The sequence below is a fragment of the Filicampus tigris genome, chromosome 11 (assembly GCF_054856515.1).
Source record: "Filicampus tigris isolate MCC_2025a chromosome 11, RoL_Ftig_1.0, whole genome shotgun sequence".
In the NCBI taxonomy this organism is placed as follows: Eukaryota; Metazoa; Chordata; class Actinopteri; order Syngnathiformes; family Syngnathidae; genus Filicampus; species Filicampus tigris.
In genome coordinates, this window is record NC_141227.1 from 17797338 (window position 1) to 17812211 (window position 14874).

Genomic DNA, 14874 nt, shown 5'->3' on the forward strand with positions numbered 1-14874 from the left:
CGCACATTTCATTGGTAAGAATGTGATTATGAATTTTCTCTTGTAAAGTATATCACTAAGTTCTGCTTAAAGATTGCATCATGTTGTCAGATCCATCAACAATGAAATGAAAGCAAAGTCCATCAAGGAAAAAAAATCTCATTTAAATGTACATCTAATTTCAGTGACTCATGAGTCACCATACTGAGATAATGTACTCTGAAAGGTAGATGAAAACATTGAAGTTTGGTCTTTGAAGGCTGTCATTACGCCAATCGGGGATTCAGGGATCTGGCGTAAAAAAAAAAAAAATCGCTGATAACAGCGGTTTCAGTAACAGCGGCAACGTAAAATGGCTGCCCACTGGCTTCAGCCGCCAGGGGCCGATCGCAATTCCATTCATATGTATACGTCTGTAGTCGACTGGCGGCGAGTAACCCTGGCTGCGGCTCGCAGTTCGAGGCGTGGCTCATCGTGGAGTGGACCTGACTCCGCCCACACTGATTGTAAGCGCCTTATTTATTCTTAATTATCTCCTTCGTGGTTTTAATGATGCGCCGTTTTATGGCGTCACTCTTACCTTTTAACACTTCATTGTACATAGACAATTACAAACTCTCAACCCTCAGTCCTTTGGGGCGGAGCTATGAACTGTTGGACGGAAGTGGTCGAAACGACCATTTGACGTCGATTCTGGGTGAAATGAGGGTTGCAGAGCCACTAAAGCTTGTAAAGCGTGTTCAAGGGCCCTGAAATTGGGGGAGCTGGTGTTGGTTCTGGGTGTCTTGGCCTTTGGGTTCAAAAGTTGTAGTTAAAAGACGTCCTCCGCTTAGAAATGACTGGTATGTGTAGTACCACATGTCGCCAACAGAGAGACACTCACTGTATAGTTGAGGTTAGTATGAACTGTGTTGGGGTTTCTACGGTTTCAGCCAGTTGATAGTTAGTCATATTCAACGTGAAATTACACGTTTTAAAAATGGGACGTCATAAGACGGCGCATCATTAAAGACGCCAAGGAAACAGTTTAAAAAAGGAAAATGAAGGCACTTAGATGTCGAGAATTCATGTAGGCGGAGTCAAACATTTAGGTCCACCCCACGATGAGCCACGCCTTGAAATGTGCCAATAGGGTGCGCCATATATATACTAGAAGTGTTCTTTACTTCTTCCTACTCAATTCAAACATGTCAACTGCACTAGTTTTTTGACAACCATAGATTATCTTTTTCGTTTTTTCACTTTTTATTTTCATATCTCTGTTATGTGTTTATATGGTCAATCAATTGATCAATCAATTGTTGAAATCCAAAGGTGGGCATTTTACAAAATTTTGCAGATCCGTCACTAGTCAGTCCGTCTTTTCATGATGAACTGAACTGTAATCGTCATTTGTCAGTCCGTCGTTTTTCAAAAGTGCCCCGTCATTCGTTAATCATTAGCAAACGGGCATCAAACCATTACTTTACAGTCTATTTAATTATATTACTGTAAAATAAAGCACAATATAATGGAGTGATATTGTTTTTAAACCGTAAACAAATTACAAAAACCTTTGTTGTGCTTTTATGGGGATGCTGTAATGGATTATTACCTCCCCAACCAGGATTTCCTTGTGCACCTTGAAACCTGCACTGTGCATACAGGTGGATTGCTTCTGTTGCAAGTTTAATCCACTAACATACTTAAGTCACTCCATCATTAGGCCAAAATTTGCCTCACGCACGCTCCTTAAATCCTCGCTAGACCTTCTAAACCTCAGTTCAATCTTAAGTGGCTTTAAAGATGAAGCAAAACTGTGCAGAAAGGCACCTACACACAACACACACAAGCTAATATGGACTCTAGTGCAGCACCATTTAGTTCTTTGTGTTTTTTTTTTTTTATTCTTGCATAGGTCAGTTCCAAATCATATATCACCCAAAAATATAATACACGTTTGAATGCATGTCACTCATAGAAAAGACACAATATATTAGGACACAGAATTAAAAAAAAACAAAGAATATAAAGACATCACACATTGACGAGGTACATTATGTGTCATTGGAAGAGGTAGAGAGAACATAGACAATGCAAACAGGATCACGTCATCATCAAGTATCAAACGATAATACGAATAACTGTGCTTTAAGCAAATATACAGAGTTCAAAACAGCATAGAGAACATTGTTTCAACACAAACCATTTCGTTCACAACCTCACTCAGTTTTTTTTTTTCACATGAGCACCCATTTATTTAAAAAATAAATAAAACACCCACACTCATATGCTGTGGTAAAAGTCACCACCCATTTATTTAAAAAATAAATAAAACACACACACTCACATGCTGTGGTAAAAGTCACCATTTCACATACATATACCCACACAACAACATACTGTACTCCAATTGGTTCAATGAGAAGCATTACAAACGACCTACTGTAAGGTTATACTTAAATTTGAGAAAATGTTTTTTTTATTTCGAAAAATGAATAATTTTTAAGTTATGTGCCGATCTGAGATGCACGCTTTCCATCGTACAGTGACGATAATGCAGTAGTGTTAAAACTGATACATGCACTCAACACAAACACACTCACGCACAACATTCTCAAAGTTGGTCCAATGAAAAGCATGTACTGTATCTCAAAATAATGCAAGGTAATTTTTTTTTTATTAAAAAAAGAAAATATTTAGAAATATATTTCTAGCCTCAAATATTTAAAAAAATATTTACATATGTACTTTTCGGCATTAAGAAAAATATAATAGTTATGCATGCTTTGCAAAGGACAGAAACAATACCAAGCTACATATAGAAATATCAAGAAAAAACAAAGTAGGCTATTGGAACTCAGTTGGTCCAATGAAAGGTCTACAACTCCAAATTATGTGAGGCTATTCTTTTTAACAAAAAAAATGTGATATTTAAAAAAAACTCTTCATGAAAAATATTTATTTTTGTGTTAAGAAAAATAAAGTAAAAAGATACATGCTTTGCATAGGACAAAGACAATATCAAGGTAAAAAATAAATAAATAAAATAAATGCTGGAAGTTTATCCAATGAAAAGCATGTATCTCCAAATAATGTGATTATTCTTTTTAATTGATAAAAAGTGGAATATTTAAAAATGTATTTTTAATCCACAAATAGTTCCGAAAAAATAGATGAAAAAAAAGATCATTGTGATGAGATGTAAATGCTTCTCATTGGACATTCCCGCCAAAAAGTAGTGAAATAGTTCAATCTAGCACACATCACATGCACCCGTGCGTGTCTATGCACGCGCATGTGTGTGTCTCTCTCCATCAAATGAAGGTCTCTTTGTTGACCCACATGAGCGTGCGCGTGTCATTGGGTTTGCACTCGTACTCGATGCTGTTGAAGCTGTTGCCCCACTGGCAGTGGTCCCGCTTGTTGTAGTTGTAGTACTTCACCTGCCACACCGTCTCAAATGTGCCCGCCTCTGTGAACTATGACACACACAATTGCAGATGCCTTAAACTGCCACAGAGGAAAGCACAATGGACAAAGCATTTAAGAACATTCCCCCAAAGGAAATAATGCGCCAACAACGTGGCCTATCGGTTAGCACATCTGCCTCACAGGTATGTGGCTCTGCACGCTAGCTTGCTGTGCCATCACTTGACAAAAAAAAGCCCCCGAAAAAAGCAAACACTTGCGCTAACTCCAAAACAAAATTTGACTGGTTTGAAGTGTTATTTTATGCAAGGCCGCAGAGTGTGCAACAAATGAGTGACACCTTGTAAATGATGCCTACTGTCTCTGTTAGCTTGTTTTTTCCTCTGGCGTGGTGGTTTCTTGTACATCAAATTAACAACACAAGATGTGGCCAGAAAACGCAGATTTTTTTTGCACCATTCATTCTCATCATGTACTATTGTCAAGTCATAATGATTGAGAAATATGACAAAAAGTGTTTTTTATTTTTAAAAACGTCACCACTTCGTCTTTAAGTTGACGTGTACCTCTATGCTGATCTGAAGCGGCTGCCTCTCACCACTCTTGGTGTGCGCCACGCCCTCTGTGTCATAGAGGCCAGTGTAGACCACTGACTGCGGGTCCTTGGACTGCCGCTCCAGGGTGAAGGTGACTCCGCCCAAGCTCATCGACCTGCCCAGTCAAGAAAAAGATAGCATGAAGACTGGTCGATGAGTCACGTGGCTCTGTATATAATGATTTTTTTTTTTTTTTTTACACAATACTTATTGACTTTTTTATTTATCTTGCACTTGACAAATACTCCACATATTTTGAAAATACTAAAAGTAATACTAAAACTAATAAAAATTCAACTAAAACGAAGCATTTTGGGAAAAAAATGAAATAAAAATGTATAACAACGAACAAACCTGCTCTAAAACCAAATGAAAACTAACTGAAATTAAAAAAAAAAACACAAGTCAAAATGAAATCAAAACTAACTATAATGAAAAATGCCAATCTACTAGTACCCTGGTTTTGAGCTCAGCTGTGTTGCATTTTCGTTCAGTTTAATACGTTGAAACACTTCCACATTTATTTACAGCATGTTTTTTTTTTTTTTTTTTACATTCATAATGACTCTCTGTGGCGTATGACACAGAACATTATTAAAACGTTTTGATCAGAACATGGTAACACTGTTAGCTAATGCTAATCTGTCCCACCAACGCAGCTCTGCTTACTTTTTCATTCTGACATGATAGTGTTTTGGCCGCCCTGGAACTTCAAACAGCAGCTGATCATAATATGCTCCTTTTGATTTTTTCCCCCCTGCCAGATCAAGTGATTCATGGCAAAGCTGTGCCCCAAATTCCGCCTGACATTTGCATCATGCCCTGTGTGACCTACTTTCACACAACCTTGCACACGATTCAATTAAATATCTGCGCTTTATCTTTATTTAGGCAAAAGTCATAGTAATTTATTAATAAAACACAACGTTCATCACATCATCATGAAGCCCACAGGAGAAAGACGTTTAGAGTTCCTAATTTGGGCTGTGCTGATGCCTTAAATACCACGTAAAAAAATCAGATTTGTTCCCCTGTTTAAATTAGCAACATTTGCTCAGGTGTTTGACCGTTTTGCCTGATACATCACAATACTGTCACTGTCGTTTCCCACACCCCATACAGCTATTTTACCGAATAATTGTCGTGTTGAAATATAGAAATAATCGTTTCCGCTGAACGCATCTTTCAAAATAGTGGCGTCAACCTGATTTCAGGTCACCGATCAGACATATTGTGACACTTGAACGTAATAACACACTTTTTTTTGTGATTTGTCACTAATTTGCTATTTATCATTTTTCAAATCATTTTTGGTCGGCATAGTTCGATCAATAAATTAAAAATAAATGACCCAAAAATGAATAAATCCCATAATAAAAACAGAAATAGAAGTCTACGTACGTGGCCTCGACCGCTCCGGGTTTAACCACCACCTCGATTTTGTACTTGGAGCCGGTGAGCAGCTTGATGGTTCGGGTTTGTCCAAACCGGGCTCCGTCGGATTTGAAGTAGACGGCGGTGTTGTTTGGGAGCATCTTCAGCGAAATGCCGATTTTGACGAGCTGTGGAACGTCGGCCATGCCCACACACAGGTCCAAATCCGGGATGGATGTGTGTCAAACCGGCCCAAATGGGTCCGCACGCAAAGTGTTGCGCGCGCAGACTGAACTGGCGCTTTAATCCCAATCCAATGTTCAGAACCGGTCTCATGATAATCCTGAACACTGCTCTCTCTCTCTCTCTCTCTCTCTCTCTCTCTCTCTCTCTCTCTCTCTCTCTCTCTCTCTCTCTCTCTCTCTCTCTCTCTCTCTCTCTCTCTCTCTCTCGCTCTCTCTCTCTCTTTTTTTTTTTTTTTACTTTACTCCTTCCCGCCTGCCCTTGATTCCCTGAACCATGTGCACGGCGCTACACCGGAGCTAGAGGGGGCTATAGTCCCGTCAGAAATTTGTCTAACCCAGCTATTCATTCATTCATTCATTCATTCATTCATTCATTCATTCATTCAAAGTTTATGGGACAGAAAAAAGTTACCCTGAAAACTTTTTAAGAAGGAGTAGAAATACAAATAATATAGTGTATTTTCATTGAAGAGCGGGTCCGCCACAGCGTCCGCCTTGCAAGACTTTGGTGATGGAAATTCTCCGACACAGCCATTTTGGTTGGATAAAGATTTTATTCTGGTCACGTGTAGATGTCAAAGTCTCCCGAATTATAATAAATAAAATGTGTACGTTGTGTTAATGTTGTAAAACCTGCCCTTGCTAATTGCAACTATTATAAACACTTAAAAATTGAAAAGTGGTTGTAGCTTGTTATTATGAGCCCTACAAAAAAGGTCTCGTGCCTTATATCTTACTATCTCCTTTCTGATTTTGGTGTCCAGAAATTACACAATACAACTTTATATAGCGCATTTCACAACAGCTGCAGTTCTAACAAAGCACTTCACATACAACAAAATAGCAATAATACAACAAAGTGTTGTACATATTAATTCAAATGCTGTGAACTAAAATGGTCTGATCGGAGCCCATGAAACTCCAGCCTAACAGTTAAAAACAGGAATGTGATTGAAACTGAAAAATCTAATTATATTTTAAGGCACCATTTTCTAAAATAATAACCTGGGACATTGATATCGTCATATCAAGAAAAATGTGTGAAAATGAAAAATCCGATTACCTACCGACCTATGATCGAATTGAATTTTTATCCTATGTAATAACAATGTTAAGCCACAAGATGTCTGTATTGGACCATTACAGTAAACGTAACGTTCTCGTTACAAAGTACGTACTGTAATATGCTGCCGATTCACTTTCTCAAAGATCCATGCACGAAAACGTTTGGGGGCAGCAATGAAATAACATAAGGTAAAAGAAATAAACAAATCGTTAATGGTCAACCTTCAGAACTATTTATTATGTGTAACTGATAATTATTCTAATTTTAATCAAATATTATTTCGCGGGGTCAACAGGTCAGATAATTCTGTGACGTCAGGGCATCTGGTGAGCAACCAACCCGGAAGTGGGTGAGTTGGCTTTTTTGGGCGTCAATTAAACAAATTTGGACCAACAAACAAAGACCAAAAAGTATCTTATAATTTATAGCCTGAAACTCAAAATGATTCAGTCTTTTCTCGACCAATTTTAACTTTAAATTTCAAAATACATGCAGTATCGGTACTTTGTCGATATGCATTTCTTACTTTTTCAACCTCCACAGATGACGGCAATCATTTTCCCCCACTGGGCCAAATTATCTAAAATATTGTGTATTTTATCTTTACGTATCTGTACTTCTAGTTAAAATGAGTACAGTACTTTTGCCACCTCGGGGCACTGGTGAGAAGAAGCCCGAGTGGGAGGGGGAGAGCCCCAGAACCAACCCACCCTCCACCCACTTCCCCACAAATGTCTCCATGGATCCACTTCTTCACAACCCCACTCTTCCCCCGTCTTGCACACAAGTGTTTAGACTAGATAGCCACGGTACCATAAAAGATGACGAGTGTACATTAGTCCATTTGAAAAAAGTCTCCAAACACCCCCACCCCCAAGCAGAGGAGCCACCGGCCGCGTGTGAATGTCCGCCGGTCTCCCAGTGCCCTCCACGCCCGCGCCGGTGATGACATGCCGCGGGGTCACGGCGGCGACGAGAGCGGCGGCGGCGGTGGTTGTGGTGTCGGTGTTGTCGGTTCAGGAATCTGGCTCAAAACTTCCCCGGGACGCCTGGCTCGGGACTTCCCCCCGAGGGATGTGGAGTTCGGCCAGAGGACGATGAACCACGCGGTTCGGACTGGAGCCGGGGACGGGCTGGGGCCGCCTGGAGCCGCCGATCGAAGGAAGCAGGGCGCCCGGCTCAGCCTGCTGGGCAAGCCGCTGGCGTACAGCGGGCAGGGCGGCAGGAGGAATGCGCGCTACCGCTGGCTCCAGAACTACCTGTACAACGTCCTGGAGAGACCCCGAGAGTGGGCGTTCGTCTACCACGCTTTTGTGTGAGTACACTTTTATTAACTATTACAATAATACACCGAGTTGCTGTTCCTCTGTGAACTTTAGTGATGCTCAGTTTCCCAGTTCAATGCAATAGCCATATTCATAAATAGATTAAACTGATTTTCCCAAAAAAAATCTACGCGAAATAACTTGTAATGACCATTACAAAAAAACGTATTTTAAAATTTTGGCTAATTTATAAAAAAAAAAAAAAAAGGAGCATTTACTCGCTTTGCTGTCACAGTCAAAATTGGGTGAAATGAATTGTCACATCCTTGATACCCTCCCCCAGCCTGAATTTGAGCCTTATTACAAAATGTATTGAATTAATTTTAATGCAAAATTATATACAAAATTCTTCATGACCAACTATAATGCCTCATTCAAAAATTTTGCCAATTTTATTAAAAATAAAAATAAGAAGTATTAGCTCACTTTGTCATCCAAGTAAGATATTCCTACAACTTGATTACAGCTTCATTTCAAAATGGATTAAGTTTACCCTCTTAAACACAAATTTCCCCCAAATGACCAAGTGAAAAGCCCCATTCATAAATGTCACCTAATTTATTAAAAATAAAAATTCTAAGTATTAACTCCCTTTTCTATGATGCTCAAAAGTGAAAAATTCCGAAAAAAAATTTCAGCCTCAACTCAAAATAGATTAAATTCATTTACCCACCTCGATATTATATATAAAATAGCCACCAATTTCCAAGTGAATGGGCTTATTTAGAAATTTTGCTTCATTTATTTAAGATAAAAACAAGAAGTATTACCACCCCAGTCACATTTGAGATACTTCTCCAGCTTGATTAAAGCCTTATTCCAAAATTGATTAAATTAATTTCCTCCCTACAAAATTCTATACAAAATGCCCTGTAACGACCACATGAAAAGTTTATCCAGTGATTTGTCAGGTGCAGTACTGACTCTTAAATGGGGTCAAAGAAGCAATGAATGAAACACTGGAACTACTGGATAACCTTGCAATATGTCTACTAGTGGAGGATGAGCACTACAGGGATTTACAGACATTAAGATCAAACTGATTAGACGCTTATGATCTTCCGGCTGTGCCACGATATAATTTCTTTGCGTTTCACACAAAACCCAGCAAAGGCGGGATATTGCCATGACTGCTTGCATTTTGAGACAGAAACACAGCATCCCCCAATCAGATAACGTTTCTAGACAACACACAGTAAAGTTAAGAAGTGCAGCAAGAAGTAAAGGTTTTTTTTTTCTTCTTAATAAATTGCAGATGTATCCGATCCAAGCTATTGGTTTCCAGACTCGGTATTGGCACTGACAGGTGACTCAGATACAGACTTGGATGCAAAAACAAAAATTACCAGGATGTCCCTAATTTCCTCAAAGTAGCCTCCACTCTTCTCTATGCCATGTCCAAATGGATCCATCGTGTATTGAAACAAATAAACAGCTCATATATTATATATAACATATATTTCTTCAGGATTTTTTTTCATTTAATGTACATTTGATATAACATAGATCCTCATATAGTGGCATCCAATCTTGTAGACACCATTCCCCAAATTATTACTGCACGTGTCATCCATGTGCCTAAAGCCCCTATGCCACTGAGCGGTGAACAACTGCGAGTGTCTTCGAAGCCAGCGAATGTTGCGTTCACGTCAGAGTTCCTCAGGGTTCGTTCAAGGTCAAAAATGTTCGGCAAACGGCCGGCAGCCGTTCGCCCGACGTCCACCTGTGCTTTTCTTGTCGCAATTTCCTTCACAAAAACTGTAGGCGAACGTTTGGCGAACATTTTCGACCTTGTACGAACCCTAACGTGAACGCACATTTTTCAACCTTCCCCAACAGTTGGAAATGTTCATCTCATTGGGATAATGGCTTAAATTAATTCCTTAAGTTTATTCCATCTAATGTACATTTAATGTACTGTATTACGTCAGGCCTCCATTCTTTTTAACGCCATGCCTCAAGTAATCACTGGTTGCGTTGTCCATTTAAAAAAAATAAAATAAATTAACACCTCATCCCTCAGGAAAAACGGATGTGTTTTATCCATATCATGTACATTTGATATTCTATGTATCCTCAAATCGTGGCCTCTGCTCCTGTAGACACCATTCCTCAAATTATTGATGAATGTGTCATCCATTTACAGAAATAAATGCCTCATTACTCTGGAAACACGCAAGTTTCTTCCATCAACTGAGCAATAGTGACCTCCGCTTTAGGAGATGCCGTTTCCCAATTAATCAGTGGACACTGGATTGATCATCACTTGAAACAAATAAACATCTCGCCCATGAGGAAAAACATAACAGAGGAGTAGTAATAGTAAACGGACTCTATTTCAGGAAATGCGGTAATTAGACACAGATAACCTTTGCTTATGACGACACGGATGTCAACTGCCGGCATTTCACACTGTTCCCCCGATGAAGTTGCACTTCCATAACGAACAGCGGACCAATTGGACCCCATCGCCGACTCGGTGCACTTATGTAAGACTGGAAGCTTGCAGCACATGTGGAGGGGCTCTAAGAGAAGGTCAACAAGCTGTCAGCTGCGCAGGCTGAATGAAACATTAGCTCGGGCCTCCTCGCGTGACCATCCCAATGATCTGGAGAGACACAGAGAGAGTCGCTGTGTGGGAAAAAGAAGTTCCGCCTCCGCTTTGGTGTGAAAGTGGCTGATTTTCATTGTCTGCGTGTCTGGAAAAACAACATGCACTTTCTATTAAGCAATTAGTCAAGTCACGGCTGAGGAAGATGTGTCTTTATGCTTGTAAACATGTCACACACTATTAGCCGATCGCCGCAGTGTTACAGCCTTCGAAGTGGATTAAATTCATTTTTTTCCTCAGAATTGTATTCAGAATACTCCCAAAGAACAAAGTAAAAATACTGTATCTGTTTAGGGAATTTGGCTAATTTATCAAGAATAAAACATGATTTATTAACTCCCTTTGCTATACGCAAAGGTGAGCTCAGGCTGGTCGTTGATTACAGTTTTATCCTCAAATAATTTAAATTGATTTTTTTTTTTGCCTTAAAATTCTACACAAATGCCCCGTCAGGACCATATGAAAAGAATGTTTTTTTGCCTCCTTGATTATAGCCTTAATTTCACATTGCATCCTAAAAAAAAAATCATAACAAAATTAAAAACACTTTTAACTCACGTTCCCACAACTTGATTTACAGCCTAATTCCAAAATCGATTAAATTAATATTTTTATTATAAATTTGAAACAAAACATCCCTATAATGACCAAGTGGTGAGCTTTATTTACAAATGTTGGCTAATTGTTATAGAAAATAAATAAAACAGGTGTTAACTCACCATGCAACACACAAAAGTGACATCAAGCCCATCCGCGCTTTGTTACGGCCTTACATAATACCCCAATGGTTCAAGAAAAAAGATATTAACGCCCATCCACCAAACACTTAATTTACTTCATTACTGCAAAATTGATTTTAAAAAATAAATTTTGCTTTTCAATTATACTCAGAATATGTCATGAGAACCAAGTGAAAAATAAGAGATTTTGGTGAATGTGTCGAAAATGAAAACAAGACAAATGAATTCCCTTTGCCATATGACTTTCACTAACTACACTACATGCACTTTATTTACAGCTGTTCCTCAAATATGACCCTTGATCACAGCCTATTGCCCAAACAGTTAAAAAAAAAATCAAAAAATCTAAACAAAAACCCTGTGATGGTAATTCGAAAAGCCCTATTAAGAAACATTTGTCTATTTAAAAAAAACAAAAACAAGGAGTATTAACTCCCCTTGCTGCTGTATATAACATGCAAAAGCAAGCTCTGTCACTTTGAGTACAGTTTTAATACAAATAAGCGTAGTTCATTTTTTTTCCTCAAAATTCTACACAAAATACAGCGTATTGACAAAGTGAAAATCCTTCTTGAGAAATTTTGGCAAAAAATTCAAACATTGAAGTATTTACTCTCTTAACTGTGGCTGCCTACTGTATGTCGTGTGTCCACATGAATACAAGTGATTATGAGCGGGCGGCAGGATGTGGACATTTTTATTTGCTCAGTCGGGACAGCTGAGGTCGACGGGTTAAGTTGTTACATCTGCTCAACGCCTCCTCCTCATCCTCGTCTTCCTCCTCTTTACTCCTCATGTTGCAGTGTGCATCATCTGGATGTTGGATATTTTCATTCCTCTGACTGATATTTGAGTGCAAAATAGCCAACATATGTTGACAACATGCATTACATTACAGCTGCACCTGCACAATCTAATGAGATCAGAATCATTTGAATAAATAGAAAGCAGAACGATGGAGTAGTGGTTAACGTGTCTGATTTGCACAATTCTCAGGTTCCGATGTGCAAAATATATATTTGTTTCCCCCAGATTTTTTTCATGGCAGCATTTTAACTGAAAGCGTGATTGGAACCCGAAAATTCTGATTCGGCGTTCGTTTCCAACGGCCAATTTGCAACTCAATTTGCGTCGCCACAGATTAGTGCGCAGCCCTAGTGTACAGTATTATTTCATTGCATTTGTATAAGAACTTAAAAATGTAATAAATCAAGTAAACGTACAAATGTGCAATGTTAGACAGTATATTGCAGTTTATTATACAAATTCATCATGTAAATTAAAAATACACGACAGTAAATTAAAAATAAATGCATAGTAAATATATATATTATAGCTGAATATTAAGTCCATTTCAAATGTATTAGTCATGTGCAGCATATCGTTTTATGGTTTTGCTGTTTAAGAATAAAATAAGTAATAAATCAACTACCGTAGACAAACATGCAATATTCAGTTGTAAGTTGTTTAAAAAAAATGATATAAGATAAAAAAGATAATTAAAATGGTATGAAACTGAAAAAAAAAAACATGCATTTATTAATGTTATATGTAGTTATATTAATTATATTGCACTAACCTCGATGTTATGATTTTAGCACTGTGGGTTGACCTTTTTAAACTCTTTCAGTCATATTACATAATAAATATCATGTATTACAAATTCTTCTCTGTGTCCGCTCCCCCTCTGATTTGTTGCAGTGGAAAAATGGCACAAGTGCAAATTATGATGGTGTACGTTGAAGGAAAACTTCTTTTGCAGCCATGTTTCTGACAGCGAGAGCTACGTCGCACACCGTAACATTGTTCACCATTTAAATTGCGCCTATCAGCTGGATGACTTTGAGCTCTTACATAGCTGGAAAGTCACTGCAGGTGCGTGCCGGTTTGCTGGGATCTTTCAGCTGTTTGGGGAAAAAAAAGTTTCCAGTAACAATCAAAACTTTCTTTTCCTTTTTTTGTCTTAAAAAAAACAAAAAAAACCTCAAAACCGCCCAGAGTCAGATGCTACACACATGTGTCACCCTCTCACGGAGACACACACAAACACAAGAAAGTATGTGATTTATGAAAGAAATATTCACTTTGATCATTCCGCTGTGTTGAAACAGATGCGGCTGCGTGTGTGTGGCTTATGTATGCGTGTGTGTGTGTGTGTGTGTGTGTGTGTGTGCATGTGTGTTCTTAATCCATGTAAACACGTGGAGTCTTCAATGCGTAGCTGCGTGGATGGACTCTTCACTACGATGTGAATATAAACATGAGCGATAAGGCCGGCTCCTTCTTGCTCTTCTTTTTTGCCAAATAGTGCTCCCATTGGGAAACAGGCAGCATTAACATCCGGCCGCTTAATGCGATGGCGTGAAAAAAAAAAAGAAAGCGTGTGGGACAAATCACGCATGCAGAAATGACTTCCAGCTACAGTCACACGCTCAAGATGATGCACAGTTTCCAGCCAGTTTACTTTTTGATTTGTATTTTACAAGATGAATTAATTGTATTGATTTATTGATACAGCGGAGCCTGCAGCATCCCAAAAGATGTCCTATATATACTACTGTCTTGAATTTGATTCCAAATAGCAAAATGTAATTTCTGTAAAACTTGCTTGTGAATGCTAATAAGATGAAGTCAAAGTCTGTGGAATTCATGTTGGAATGTGGAATGTGAGACTTTGCTTTGAACGGGTCAAGAAGTGTGGAAGGTAGAGGGAATAATGTAAAATATGTCTAATTGGGTGGCCGTGGCTCAGTTGGTAAAGCGAGTCATCCAGTGACAACAGGTTTGCTGATTTGAATCCTGGTTCTGACTGTCCGCTGCCCAAGGGTCTTTGGGGAAGAGCCTAATTTGCTCCCAGTGGGGCATGGCAGCAGGTGCTCATCGGTTGCATAAATGTCATTTTCACACTTGGGGAATGGGAATAGCTTACAAGTGTCCTGAATGAGTTCAATTGTGGTAATTTGAAGTTTGAATAGTTTGGATCTGACAAAAATTGTGTAAGGAGGAGGGAGTGATGTAGAATTCTCTTAGTTAGAAATTTTAGTTTGAACATTTTGAGAATGGGAATGACTACCCTACCAAGAGGTTGTGAATGAGCTGAGCATTTTGAAATGGGATGGTTTGAATTAGTCTCTCCTTTTTCTTTTTCCGTGTTTAGTCTTAATCAGAAGCGTCTCACCTTCCACACTCCACATATGCTTTGCATCACCGAAGACAAAATAGTTTGCTTTAGTTTCTTTTTTCCCCCTTTTTTTTTTAATTAACTCAGGGGTTAAGTTGTAACATTAATTTGTTAGGAATGTTAAAAATCAATTTCAAACATTAACTGTACAGTTAGTCATAATAAAAAGGTCGACCGTGTCCATCATCGAGATTGTACCGTATTTGTTGTCTCCTTTGTTTTCTTTGTGTGCACTGTTTGGCCTTGGATCACTCAGGAGTATGAACAGAATTACACCTCCTGAGGTTCTGCCCCGAGGCGTGAAAATACAAACAGTCTCCGCGTCGTCAATGGCCTTGGTACCGCG

The 14874-nt window shown here is 38.8% G+C and overlaps 2 protein-coding genes across 3 annotated transcripts in view; one reads left to right on the forward strand and one right to left on the reverse strand.

Moving 5' to 3' along the window:
• Positions 1-1019: 1019 nt before the first annotated feature.
• kcnq5a (potassium voltage-gated channel, KQT-like subfamily, member 5a) overlaps positions 1020-14874 on the forward strand; it is a 61765-nt gene continuing 47910 nt past the window's right edge. Inside the window, exon 1 of one of the 2 annotated variants that reach the window (XM_086044351.1) lies at positions 1020-7986. In XM_086044351.1, the coding sequence (XP_085900477.1) occupies positions 7622-7986 (365 nt within the window). In that variant the 5' untranslated portion in view covers positions 1020-7621. The remainder of the gene's footprint in view (positions 7987-14874) is intronic. The other variant, XM_086044352.1, reaches the window with a different exon arrangement.
• On the reverse strand, positions 2245-5704 carry cnrip1b (cannabinoid receptor interacting protein 1b). Its single transcript, XM_086044354.1, has 3 exons — positions 5388-5704; positions 3957-4101; positions 2245-3440 (listed from the first exon to the last, which is right to left on the reverse strand). The coding sequence occupies exons 1-3, from the start codon at positions 5564-5566 to the stop codon at positions 3276-3278; spliced, it is 489 nt and encodes a 162-aa protein (XP_085900480.1). The 5' UTR covers positions 5567-5704; the 3' UTR covers positions 2245-3275.